Source organism: Varroa destructor, unplaced genomic scaffold (assembly GCF_002443255.2).
Source record: "Varroa destructor unplaced genomic scaffold, Vdes_3.0 BEIS01000002.1, whole genome shotgun sequence".
Taxonomy (NCBI): Eukaryota; Metazoa; Arthropoda; class Arachnida; order Mesostigmata; family Varroidae; genus Varroa; species Varroa destructor.
Window position 1 is genome coordinate 34,270,195 of NW_019211455.1, and position 14,550 is coordinate 34,284,744.

General features: G+C 36.8%; 1 protein-coding gene across 8 annotated transcripts in view; it reads right to left on the reverse strand.

The window, feature by feature from the left end:
* The window catches only part of l(3)80Fj (lethal (3) 80Fj), a 74,429-nt gene that overhangs the window by 9,929 nt on the left and 49,950 nt on the right, over positions 1-14,550 (reverse strand). For all 8 annotated transcript variants that reach the window (XR_002670792.2, XM_086979857.1, XM_022791028.2 and 5 more), the window contains 9 exons: positions 11,486-11,602; positions 9,385-9,553; positions 5,566-6,248; positions 5,044-5,272; positions 4,520-4,620; positions 3,352-3,497; positions 2,612-2,749; positions 1,907-2,024; positions 225-611 (listed from right to left, as the gene is read on the reverse strand). Coding sequence is in view for 7 of the 8 variants with exons in the window: in XM_086979857.1 (XP_086835983.1) it covers positions 225-611; positions 1,907-2,024; positions 2,612-2,749; positions 3,352-3,497; positions 4,520-4,620; positions 5,044-5,272; positions 5,566-6,248; positions 9,385-9,553; positions 11,486-11,602 (2,088 nt within the window). In the remaining variant the exon portion in view is untranslated. The remainder of the gene's footprint in view (positions 1-224; positions 612-1,906; positions 2,025-2,611; positions 2,750-3,351; positions 3,498-4,519; positions 4,621-5,043; positions 5,273-5,565; positions 6,249-9,384; positions 9,554-11,485; positions 11,603-14,550) is intronic.

Genomic DNA, 14,550 nt, shown 5'->3' on the forward strand with positions numbered 1-14,550 from the left:
TCCAATTTAACTCGCTATTTTCACGCTGTCACCAATTGTACCGGCCATATAAACGCGATTTATTCGAGCAGCATTTAATTCCTATAAAACAGTATAAAAAAAGAAAGCGTACGAAGCAACACTTCGGCAAAACTTATAGAGCCAGAAACAAACGAATATAATTTACCCGGTATCTGTCGTTGGTAAGGAAATTGTCACAATATTTTAGACAAAAAAGGGGAGACCTTATAAATGGAGATGAGTGGCTCGGCGCCCTTTGCAGTGCACAAGCCAGGAAGAAGTGGCCCGTCCAACCGATTGCTGTACGGAGAATCTTTCTTGAGTGACTGTGCTGCACTACGTACGGCTCCTCTAATTTCCATAACCCTGTAGTCGCCGTCCTCACCAGGGCGTAGCTGTTTCACTAGTGCAAGTAGTGCTTCAGCTGCTAATGCAAGTATATGAAGGTCTGTCTCGAGGTACAACCGAATGAGGTCCCGCATTAAAGATGCAAAGTGTGTTTCGAGTGAACTCTTTGTGTTGGTACAAAATGCGCACAATATAGCCACACAAGCTCGCTTCATGCGGAGATTGCTGGTTCTTGACGCAGAAAGGAGGGTATCTACGATTACCTGCAAAAAAAAATGTGAGCTCATTGTTTGTAAAAAAAAAAAGCTTCGCACGAACGTATTCGATAATTCGCACCTGTTGACATTACGGACAAATTACGGCATCTTCTTATCTGATAGTAAAAAATAGAAATGTACCTGAAATGGATACTAAGCAAATTATAGAACGAGGTATACTGAGAAGAAAGCTTCGTTGCTACGTGTTAGTACCAAGTACAACTAACATCCCGTTCACCAGATTGTATATAAGGAAATAAAATATTTCATAAGATCTATTGGTACATTGAACGGGTAATAATACAATAAGCACTGCAATTCAAAAACCATTTACTTCCATGTTCATTACCCTTTTCAGGTTCAGGAGGATGATAATATAAGAAATTTTTTAATTTCTTTTTTTTTTTAATTAAATCAGTGGCATTCGTTCTTTGCGCCAAATCATAGTTGAACAAAATAGGTTTTTCAATAAAGGTCTATTCTAGAAGATAACCCAATACTGAACTGAATACCACGGAGCATACTCTAGAAATTTTTTTATTTCTCACACAGTTGAGAAAAGAAACAGACAAAATTTAGAAAAGTATATTTCAATAACTAGGTATTTGTTACATTAACTTCCTTAATACATAACGCCTAGTAGGATATACGCTGCGTATCACAAAATCAGCCACATCTAGGTATTGAATGGATTTATATATATATGGGATAGGTAACTTCCTAAAAATAAAAATAATTTTCATGGGTCACAGATTACCTATCCTCATATATTTTTATCTCAAACACCATAACTGGTTGATCATTTTCAGTATCAAGTGTAGATATTCAACGTCGATACAGCGCATGTAGCAATATAGGAAATATTTTGGTTAGGTTGTATAAAACTTTATAACAAACTTCTCAAATTGGTACGGTGTTATTTTTTTACATCTAGAGTGTAAATTGTAATGGGTCGAAAGTATTTCTACATCATTCTCAGAGCATTTTTCGTTTCATCAATAAGGGTTCAAATATTGTGGAGGTTCGCTTGGAACGGTATGACCTTACTAACGTATCAAAGTTAAGGAAATAATAGGCAAAATCAACATGTGCAAAATATCACAAAGCAATATTAGAGTAAAGAAAGAGCAATTAGAGGCACTAAGTTCAGGAGAAATATTCGCATAGAAAAGAACCTGTCGAAAGAAATGGAAGCAACAGAGTGTACTTGAAGTCGATGTTAAAATATATCGTAAAAGTGTTGATCACATTATTATTACACGGCGTTGTTTTGCCGCTAATTTTGCCAGCTGACAACGAACCTGAATGCACTCTGGTTCTTGAGTGGCTAGCACGACAGCCCGACAATATCCTAACTCGTCCACTTCTTGAGGAGTATCTAGAGCTTGGCTGAAGCTCACCAACAACGCGTCCAAAATTCTGAACATGGAGAAAAAGAGAAGTATTAATGATATTCTATATAGCTCTATTCTAATGAATAGTATATGTATAGGTATATATAGGTAGATATAAAGGTATAAAGTAGTGAAATTATTATATTTTAATTTTATTTTTTATATTATTTATTATATAATATAAAATAGCTTTTCAATGTTTCCTTTCATTTACAACTAAATATCTTTATCATAGTGAAAGATCACACAAAACGTTTACATTTCAAAGGGCCCAAATCAGTTCTCACACCACGAGTATTTCTCTACAAAAATGATCTGCTGTGCACTTAACACTCAACCTAATCATATCGGTAAAAGCTAATACATTTTTCCTTTAAAGCTCTTCTTCCTCTCTTTTTATTTTCTTGATTATATACCGCGCACTACAAGAAAATAAAAATTATTGCAGGTAACAGAGCTTAAGGAGAATTATATATAGCCCGAAATAAGTTCTAATAAATAATAAGCCGAAATAAAATCTATGATCGTAGCGTTTGAAAGCGATTTATATCTACTTCTGGTATTTCCCGAATTACATTTGTTATACAATATTTAACAATCGACTACCGTTACCTGGCAAAATGCTGTACAAGAGCTTCTCCTTGTGCAACGGAGCAGATGTATGACAAGGCCTTAGTGTTTACAGGTGGCCGTGTCAGCTGAGGTACCAAATGAGGCAGCACAAACTTGGAGCGTAGCATCATTACTTGTCTATGGATGATCATGAAACACAATAGGATCTTGGAAAATACTGAAGCGGTTACACTACTTTTTAAGATCTTCGCTACAGCAACACCTTTTTAACGATTTATTCTTTTCCAAAGAGCCTAGTTCTTAAAAAACACTTGTTTTTAACCAACTAGATTCCTTCCGGCTTTGGTATATTTTTTTCGACGATAAACTACTTTTTGCAAAACAAAATTGCAATGCTTAACTGCACCTGGGTGCCAACCTAAGTTACTATTATCAGAGTAAGAGTCATATATTAAGTCTATAAAATAGTAGGTTTCGGCGTGCTCTAGGAGGCAAATGCAGAACAACCGATAGAAAACTGTTGGCATATCGCCGGTTCAACAATTACTCTGAAAAACAAATTACCTTTTTTCCTGTTGCATAGTCAAATTATCATAAAGAATTAGTGAAGAACCTAGCTAAATTCAATGAGGTATCCTGCAATTAACAACATGTACAGCTCTTGTAACCTAAATGTCATGAGCACGATCGCGCTCAGGTGAACAGCAATCACATACGGAAAAAATTAATAACAGAAATCTCTAATTTAATATTTTATATAAATATAATACGCGCATCACCTCAAGCCATCAAGGGTATCCTCTGCAAGTTGCCTGTCTTCACTTTCCAGGTTGTCGAATAATGGGGTGATAATTTCTTCGAGGGCTCGGGCTCCAACGGCTGTATGAAGGCTGTCGAATGTTTTCGCTGCTGCGCAACGAACCTCCTGTTAATTTAAATGAATGAATAAGAAAATAGTTATGTATAACTAATTCTATGGGAACACACTTCATGGATATATCCTTAGCATAAGTAGCATGGCAATTTCTGTGACCTTTTTTGATAATTAGTCTTTTCACCTTGACAATAAAAATTGAAAACATAAGGCCTGCATAAATAGCAATCAGTTATTTTGCGCTTTTGTTTCAGTTATCAAACTATCTAGCATTTCAGTCGTTAGGCTAATTTTGCGAAATGCTATGTGATGAATTTCGAAATACTGCAAACACTACCTTTGCTAAAAATATATCTAAGTAAGAACTAAAATCTCTCAGTGCTAATACCCTAGTTATGCCTAGTAGTTGGTATAACTTTAAATCTATTTTGCAAAATAAAGATTATAATATTCATGCTGGCATTAGCCGTACTATGAACCAATAGGAATGCAAAAATTGAAACATAATATGTATTGACTAGAGTAGCGTATTTCTTCGCTTGTAAACCCGTTTCTTACCCCATTTTAAAATGGCTGAATGTTCCATACAAAAAAATGCATAGGGTTACGCAGCATCTGGTTGTATCTTATCGGTCGGTGTTGTTCAATAGATGTGTTTCAAATTTTGAGGTTAAGTAAAATGTTGTGGGTCAAATTTATATTAAAACACTTCACAGAATGACCGTAAAAATTAGAATAAATGGACTTTACTGAATGGAGGAAGCTGGGGAATTCCGGCAGACATGAGTTCAGATGTATTATTAACCATGAGATTAAACATATATACCATGAGTCGTTCGTAAAATGTCTAACCAAACACACTGTATTACGAGCTTGACGGTATGACCGCCTAAGAAAAAAACGATTTGTATTTGAGAGAAGCTTTAGCATATAGTTTGGCACTTTATATATACTTTCAATAAGAACACAGTCGAAACGAAAGGAAGACGATGTGAGGCCAATATTCATAGTTGTTAGCGCTCACAAACGGTGCACTTATAATTAGCCCACCAGTTCAACATAACGCACATTACCTTGAGCGGATCGCAAAGCGCTTTGCGAACAGTTGGTACCAGGTTGTCGAGAAAGTGTAACACCATCTGGCGTGGCGTGCAGGCTACAATCTCACTCAAACCTGAAAATAAGACAGATTTGAAATTATCAAGTCCCAGGAATAAATATCGAATCTCTTTTAAAATTCGATATTTTTTCTCTACTAACCAAATTCTTGCTCTAATTTAATTAATGGTAATAACATTACGTTAAAACTCCAATTGACAAGTACCACACATGTATACTTTTTTTTCAAATCTTGTGAGCTATCGCAGGTCTATCGTTATTTATAATTGAACCCCAAAACGGTTGAAAATCGAAAATCTGTTAAGGAGAGCTTCGGTGCTTTAAACACTACATCTATAAAGAAGTATTTTGTCCGTATGTGGACCCATTTACGCAAATCGCGTAAAAATCAGCTTTGCTTATTCATCTTCGTTGCGAAATACTAAGAAACCTTAATTTTGTTTCATGTAAACGACGGCTTTAAGCTACAAAGACTTACCAATACACACTCCTTGCCGTTGATCTGCATCCTTAGAATCGAGGCCTCTCTCAAGGATTGGCATTATTTCAGGCAAAACGCGCTCCCCAAGTTTACGTACAAGGTCACCGAGTGTCTTAGCTGCTATTTGTTGTTTGTCATGTGAGTTACTAGCTAAAAAGCCAAGCAATAGTCCGAACATTGTCGGAAGAATTTCGCGAAGTGTCCGCGGAGTGTTCGATACCACGACCTTTATCAATAAAGCAAATTTTCGTTAGTTTGAGCGCACTTTCACCTTCAGGTGTGATTGCGCGTGGGTGATGATCATCGCCTTTCACAACCAGGCCTTGTATTAGAATTAGCAAAAACAAAGACATCAAAAAAAAGATGTTATGAAGAAGTGATAATTAGCGTAAAAATTAAATAGCAGACGAGTCACGCCGACGCGAAATAAAATTCTCGCGCAACGTACATTCCTCAATATACATAAGTAAATGCTTAAATAGTGTTAGTAATATTATAAATCAAAAATAGAATGCTCACCTTCCAAACATGTATAGACGCCTGCCGCACCATGAGAGACGTGTCCATACGGCCCATGTAAAGTCCAGAGAAGAGGCGATTCATTCGTTCGACACCGAGTGCGCCGGATATCGCTGTATGGGATTGCTCAGTACCAAAATTATCATCTTCGTCAGCGGTTTCCGTTGTCATTTTACCTGAGACGCCAGAGATTTTATAAAGTAAATCGCCAATAAGCTGAGCCGAGCTGAAACGAATGCGCCAATTGTCGTCGAAAAGACCTTTTTCGAGTTCTGGTAGCAGCAGCTGAATTGCCGTTTCCGCATACATAGCCACGATGCGTTGCCCGGCTAGAAGTGCCGTGTCGCGCACAAACTCTGTCTCATCTGCCAAACCTTGTAGAATCGGATTGATGATTTGCGCTATATAGGATGTAAACCCCTTGTGGAATACCAACGGCAGGTAGATAAACATCATCAAATACCCATCACGGAAATGTGGCTCAAGGTCGGTTCGCTCGGCAGACTCAATAAGCTCAGGCATGACAACGTGTAGCTTGTGCACGCCCATGCCACCCATAACCTCTGCAAGTCCTTGTGCCGCTCCGGAACGGTCCACTGGAGAAGCCTCAGAAGTAAGAGTTTCCATCAACCATGGCACTAGGTTGTCCAGGCATTGTTCTCCTGTACCTTTGACAATTGTACCTTAAAGATACGAATATAATAATTAATGAAAAATGAAGTACGCAAACAAAGTACAAAAAGTTATAATATATATGTATCCCTATTACAATCCCCATCACTAACCATATATACATATATGCGTCTGTGTATGTGTGAAAAAACCGTAAAAATTGGTGGTATAATTACAACGTAAATGCGGCCTAAATCTGTATCTAAAGGCCTGGTTTAAGTCAAATAAACTGCAGTTTGCCAGTAATAGTCTTCTTATTTGCAATATTTAAGTGGCAGCGACACCATACCGAGCTAAGCCAGGTAGATGACAACGTATGACGTTGAGTATGGACGGAGTTAGAGCATAGATGCGGAAGGTGCCTGGACGCAGGCGATGAGGATGCGTCGCAAGCAGACTCGGCGTTAGACGCTCTCCTCGCTCGCCTGTCCGCAGGCTACCTTACTGTCGATCTCTTCATCCAACTCGCTACAGATGAAGCATACAGCGGTGGCAAACTCATAGATGCCCAGAACTGACGCTCCCATTAGCTCCAAATAAAGTTTACGTTTAAGTAGATAATAATACATTTTAAGGTATATATAAACGAACGTTTCATAGAGCACAGTAGCGCAAAATACTGAACGTGACATATCTGTTTACACTTATCACCACCCAGTTAACCCTTCTATTCACACATACGTGCACAACGCGCCTTATGCTGTCTACACTATTTAACCATAATAGTTACCTCTAGGTTGTCCTCTAGGTAAGCTAAATAGACGCCTGTGATTAAGTATGATATGTGACAAGTAGACATGGCTCAATCGTTTCAATATCAGGTGTCTCCTGTAAATCTTCCCCGGACGTGTTGTTTAGAATCATGTAAAATAGTTCCTCAGTCCTAGGATTCTAGATTTAATATTAGGAATAAACAGTCTGCTGTTGTAATTTTTCAGACTAGATCGCTATCGTTATTTCTCAGACTTCCTCGATTAGCTCAAAACTTTTTGGACTTTTGTTTTTATTGGGCTTTGAAAAGCGGTTATGGTGTATACTAGAGTTGAAGTAGTTACAAGAAGCTTAGACATGGCGATGAAGATGATTACAGCAACTCAGGCATGGATATCATGAAAATCTGAATTATTTGCAATTACATTAAACGATGTAACTACAACAGAACCACTTAATACAGCCGAATAGTCAAAAGACTCGCTTTTTGACCTGAACTTGGCAGACCTTTTTCGTATGAGCTTGCCTAAGCTATACGCAGAGTACCATGCTAGTTGTCCTCACGTAATCGTGAATCTGTCGCGAAACCTTTAATGCCACACTCGCCCTCAAGATAAACCCCTTCTGCAGCATTAGCTTTCATCCTTAACACTCACGTTTTTGTACTTATGGTTTTCCACATAGAAAGAAACAAAGACGAAAATCATCCAGCTCAAGGTTCTTGCAATATCCAAAGCACATGTTTGAGTGTTGTTAAATCTGGCCTGTCAATAGTAGATAAGCCGGCAAATGCTGCGTTACAAGCCCAGTTACGGGTCGCCCTTTAGCCAACAGAAATCAGATGTTTTATCGATAGATTTTTGATCCGTGCATAGTGCTACCTATCTGCAATTTTTTAATAAAATACCAAATCGATGGACTCGGCTTTCTAAGACACTCTATATGAAATGATCCCGAACTATTTTTATTAAATACGGCAAGCCTCAGTTACAGACTGAACAATGGACCTTCTACACGCCGCAGCAGTTACGATCTAATTGTTAGAAGTGTCGTTAAGGAAGTATTATGAAAATATAATCCCTAAGAGGTGCAAGTTACATCGGATAAAAGAATTTGGACGCTAAAACAAACGACGTATATTTTCATAATTTCACTTCTCTGAATGAAAACTTCGAAAACGTTTATAGAAAAAATCGATAAAGCAAGACAAATGATCAGAACCTCATCTTCTTTTAAATAAAAGCCTGAACCAATACACATATTAAACCATTCATTAAAAGAATTAGTTCAGAAAAGTCTTTAATAAAGACGCGTTTCACGCGCTTTCAGTTCTTCAGGCGGAGAGGGTAATTTACAATCGTAAACAGGTAGTTTACGCTGTTAGTCTTTAGGACTAAAAATTCTTGTTCATTATTCACACATTACACTTAGGATTTACATTTACCATTTTTCATTGTAATACGTTATGCGGTTATCTATGTTTGAATAAATCAATACTAACCTCCTTTGTACCAATCAATCCTTTTGATCACTCAAACAGCCGTCAATCAAAATTCAAGAAGTATTCTTAACTAAATTTTTGAAGAATAGAAGAATATTATTATTTAATAATTATTTGTCAATTCTGGCCGTTACTACAATACTTCAATCAATTAAATCTTGCATTGTCCTTAAGTAGTGCACGACCTCTCGTTGATTTATGTACTGTGTCCTTATAGCATTTTTCAAAAAAATATAAAGGTAGAAATAACTTTTTTATCGTCATCAAAACAATTTTATATCCGGTAACCAGTGATACCAATATTTTAGGCCGTATCACAGGGTATCTATAATTCTTATCGAACAGCCGCTCTTCTTGTCAGTTTTTTTTGGTACTTGTGGGAAGGTTTGCACAGGGAAACCCATTTCATCCATGAACAATGAAATGCGCTACATCAGCTTCTTACTAACTATAAACCCAGATCTTTTGGTAGTTCTTCCTCCACCTCGTTCATTAGCTATACGATCTAAATTATCTTTGAAGGTTTCAGCTAGTAAAGCTCTTGCTTGTAAACCACTGACTTAATGCATTGAACTATGCGTTTGTTTCGGATATATATGTTAGCTTGTTAACGAATTATAGCGATCGACTCATCCTAGGGAAAGAGTTATGTAAAAAATCACCTTCAGATTTTTGTTCCTGATTGAGCTTAAAGGAGGCATTAACTGTTTCTCTTAATCGACAAAGGACGAGTCATGCCCACTCAAACATGATATTAATTTAAAGAAATATATGATTACATACTTTATTAGGATGATATTGGAGGTAAAGGCCTCTAAGGTCAGCCACAAATAAGCTAGATACTTCAAATTACCAAAAACGCTGTAATTGGTTTAACTATTTGGATATGACTCACTCTTTAACAATAAAACTTTTTAGCACTTAAGTATACTTACCAAGAGCTCGCGCAGATACAGTTCGCACTTCAGGCACAGGATCAAGGAGGCAAGTCTTGAGGCCCGGTAGGATTGAGGGATAATACGGCATTAGGTCCTTTTGATCTGTCAGTGAATACATGTTACCAATAATCTGAGCAGCCATTTTCCGGGTTTCTGTTGAGCGATCCTGGAAATAATATGCAAAAAGGTTACAAAGCACTCTTGAAACGCATTTTTCTATTGTTGGTTCCTTGAAGGCAAAGCGCACTAAGTTGATCTTCTCCATATAGTATTACATTGTAGGACAACTAGGTGATTCTGTGCAGCCTTCAAGGTATTCCCAAATATTAAAAACGGCAGTCTTTCTAATGGTATCACAATATGGCGCCATGAATTACTCATATATTTGTAGAGGAATAGGGCAAGCTTTCAAAAATACGCTCTGTTAACATGACGCTATGTTAAATAAGTAGTAATTGAAAATCCAATGGCCCCAGCATGTCCGTATTCTGTTTATCAATAGAGTTCGCCATAAAGTCGAGGGCTATAGAGTAATGTATAATATATAATATATTGTAATATAATAATGTAATATAATGTTCTGTATTCCGAAAACCAATATTCTGGGGCGTGAGAGAATTCAATAAAGAAGGGGTGGCATAAATAATTTAGAAATATGTCATTATATAAAAACCAGTGCTTCTGTTTAAAGTAAAAGCATGTGAGCGTAGATGAAATGAGTACTCAGTTCTTAAGCATATTGGATTGCTCAAAATGTACTACCAGCTTTTGCAAATGCTTTCTTTCTTCACGGTTCATTGACGATTTGGAAGCGCTCTTTCTTTTCTAAATATGTTGTGTGGTAAACAAAATTATGTCTTGAGTTTAGGCTTCAATGATGAATATTGTAACAAAGTGCCAATATAGATTATGGTCTTTTTGAGCTGGAGATACAACTGAATTCTGCTGCCCATTTCCTTTATTTCTCTTTAATAGACTGGAGACACCATTTTTCATTACTAGGAGCAGCTCTGTGTAGAAATCAGTAACTGCCGCTGCGTGTTCCTCGATGCCCGGCGAGATGCTGAGAAGTAGTGAGTCGCGCTTCTTTGGTGCTCAGTAGATCCCATAGATTAAAAATGTCTGTGCATAGTTATATTCCTTTCTAATTCACCTTTCCGCTTTCTTTAACGTTCTGTGTCGTCCAAGGAAACTCCAGGCCGTCCTAATTAAACAGACCGGCCAAAGAGGGATATTGTCCAATTCTAAAAGTATATATTGAGCTTTTGAACCACTTTTGAAAACCAGTTTTCTGCAGTCTTCTTAGATATAAAACTCAGATTGTACATGGAACAAATATTTCGTATTGTTTCAGCATTTCTTGACCTCGGCAACGGCTTGAAATGTCGAAAATGCTTCTTTTTTTACTTGAAGCCTCCAGTTTTCGAACCTCAACCCATCGTAAAATGCTCTTGGACTTATAGAAGAGAAAGAGCACTGAACGATATATAAAAGAAAATCGTACAGAAAGCAATGGGAAAGAGCTCATTAAAAAACGCAGCTATTACTTGCAATACAACCCAATACTTATTTCCATGTGTTGCATATAGCTGGTTTAAAGGATACGTATACCGCCTTTCAACCTTGGGAGGTTATTGCATGCAAAATGTTTTAAGCACGTATTGCAGTTCTTTCGCCGCCATGACAAGTTGTAATAATTTTCTTTTAAGACTGAAAAATGGGAACTAATAAGGTTCAAAATCAATCTTATATTAATCTATCACTATATGGATAGCAGAAGCCAATATATATAGTAATATTTACGACTAGTAAATCAGTTGCAAACGAAAATAAAAATCGAAGCAATAATTCTCACATAATTACATCATGATAATTGTGTGATGAATGTTCTACGATATTTCTGTATTTAATAGTAAATACTACTACATTGGTGTAGTAAATACTGCTACGATACTTTGGTGTCTTCCACTTAAAAATTTTTCTTACCTAAAGTACTGAATTAGCCGAGAACCTGGAAACACTAGTGGAAACACACAAATCACGTTTTATAAATATAAAAATTTACCTAGAATCACTATTACTCGGTGGATGGAAGTACCTGAAGCGCTCTCTGAATGACGGGCATAATAAGAGCAAGAGAAGGCGCATCGATGAAATGCACAAATCTCGTTTCTAGCAAGGTCGCAAGTGATGACTGTGTCTTGTCTGATGGATTCTGCAGAACAAAATAGATATATATATATTAGTCCAAAAAGTTAATCGACATTGAAGTAAATGCTTTCTTTTGAAATAATATTAGTAAACTAAATATACACAATTTTTATCGATGGTCGTATGTTGCTTTTGATACACAACACCAAAATGGGATAGCTTTCGTCACTTTTGGTCGAAGAACTGAAATGATTTTTACATTCCTAAACTAACTAAAGAACTAAATTAACACCATTAAAAACGTTCTTCAGAGGGCCAAATAGATGCCAGTCTGATGGTGCAAGATGATGCACTGTTATGGTAGAAGAAAGGTTCTGTTCATTAGTTCCGGTCAATTTTTTTCAATGACTTGTTGTAATCTCGTTATCCGTGAAGGTCAGAATCAATCGTTTCGCCAGGCGGCGACAATTCATTCATTTAAAATCCCACGGAACATACAGGATCGCCTCCTTTGGTGTCAGTCAAGATTTTATCACAGATTACTAAGCATATTTCTTAGTTCTTTATTTACATATTACTTGAGCACTGGTTGGAAACGTATTGCTTCGAGTGCCTCTTATAAAGGAAAGCTTGCCCAGACAAGCGGTTGGAAAACTAGTGTTGTGCCAACTGTCCCCGGAGCTATTAGTGCTTATTTACCACATTTCAGTTCTGATTATTGTCAATCGAGTGTTCATCGGTTATGGTCGTATTAATTAGTACAAACTTACCGGCTGTGACCCCGCACCACTAAAAAGAATTTATTTTTATTATAATACAAATTCGAGCAATAGAAAATTTGAACCCGAGATAAAGACTGTTTTTAATATAAATTATTAAATGAAATATTTTTATTTCATTAGAGTAAGTTTCATACGAGTTATAACAGTATATTTCGACTTCGTGTCGGTAGCACGTAGATGCTTTTTACATCTTCTTTTTGCATGGTTGAGGATGACAGATCCTGGAATGCTCCGACTGTGATAAACATTCCTATATCAGTATGTGGTCTAGTGTCCATCACCAATGATCAACTCCTTTAAATAGTTCGATTTCCTTGGAGTTCCACAAATGAAAATACGACAGAGAACATTTTGCGTCAATATATGTGGTACCGAAATATTAAGCTTTTTCTTGCAGCCAGCTTTATTTAAATGGTCTGAAACTATTGGTCTGCTGGATGTTTTGTTTTTGGGCGATGCGGTGACTACTAACGCCTCAGTCATCTTCAACTTTCGTGATAATTTCTTTATTCTTTTTCGAAATCGGTTAACCACTACCGGGAACCTTTTTTGCATCGAACCGAATCACAACAAAATCGCCAAAACCATCTTCGGACATTTTCTTCCAATAATGCATCTTGACTCTGAACAGCGTAATTATTTATGGCCCTAAGCTTTTTCATTCTAATAAAATTTTAAAACATAGGGAGTTTTTACGGAAATTTCAGGTACCTTCACGAGCTCTGTCGAGAGCCTGAATAAAGGTATTCCAATAATGTCAACACATTTGCTACTGTCAAATCTCAGTTTTCAAAACACATGAGCGCTGACTTGATGCGATTGGTATTACCTGAGAACCATAACTTTACAAAATACTTTTACAATATATTATTAGGCGCTTCAAGCCACAAACATAAAAACCTCAGACCAGTTTGCGCGCTTTCTAACAGTTGTCTTGTGAATCAGCAAAAACGGTTACTTCTTCTATAGCCTTGGGATTTGAAAACTTAGATCTATTGAAGAGGTTTAAATTTCGGAACTCCCCGAACGAGGTTTAAAATTTCTTTGCGTATTCGAGAACGGGTTGACTGCTCCAACGTATTCCGATTACGAAACTGATCGTGTTCAAATTGGATATGGTTTTCGTGCGTGGTTCACAAACAAAAAAGAGGTCGCTGTCACTATAATTGCGGCATAACACAGGTGACTGCCAGGGAACTTTTGCCCACAGCTATGTGTGCTCCCTAGAGTATCTTGCATCAATTATATGAACTGTTTGATTTTTAAGACGGTAGTCGTCAACTGACCCTAAGCTGCCCAGTGAAATCCGCTGAAGAGATAGCTCGAAGCAGAGAACAATAAAGAGCAACATATTCTATATGTTAACACGTTCGTACAGTACCCCTCAGAAACCTTCGTTCCATAAACTGTAGAACACTCGGTCTTCTTCCGCAGTTACCGCTATCTCCGGTTATATATTCATCATAGCTCGAAGATAAATGTTTCAATGTGTGTTGAATAAAAGCCACAAAATGGCAGGCATTACCAACAATATCACAGCTTTGAATACGTCACTGAGTTTGTAACTCGTAAAGTCAAAACTACTAAGAATGGTACTTTTTAAAAGAAGAGGTTTCGGACCTTTTCTTTGGAATTTCTTTTATAAACTAAACTATTATATTTATATCTAACATTATTTGGGTAGATATAATATAAAAAATATAACATTAGTTGTACTACAATCACGCTTATAATAGGCTTTGACAGATTAGGTCTGAGAGCCTTTTTAATCGAAACAGTTTCTCATGACTAGATTTGAAATGGAATACTAAACATGTGATTTTGATAAACCAAATTACTATATTTTTATTTCCAAGCTGCTGCATGTACAGGGCCCTGCGAGCAGCAGTAGTTATCAGTTGCCTATTATCACAACCTTGCTGTTTTGATATATATATATATATATATATATATATATATGCATATATAAATATTACCTCAACTGCGATTACAGCTCCAATGCCGCTCCTAAAGTTCTAACTTGTCATTTCCAAATATCCCTTCTTTAATTTGCAAATTACTTTCTAATGGTAACCGCGCGTCAAGCAATATTAGTTCGCGTAAACGTAGTTTACGCAACTTATATGAAGGCAGCTAAACTGAGCTACTTTGTTTTGCTTTGAGTATTTTGTCATTTTTTTGGATCATTAAACACTAAAATACAGTAAAAATACTGCAGAAGCCTACTAAT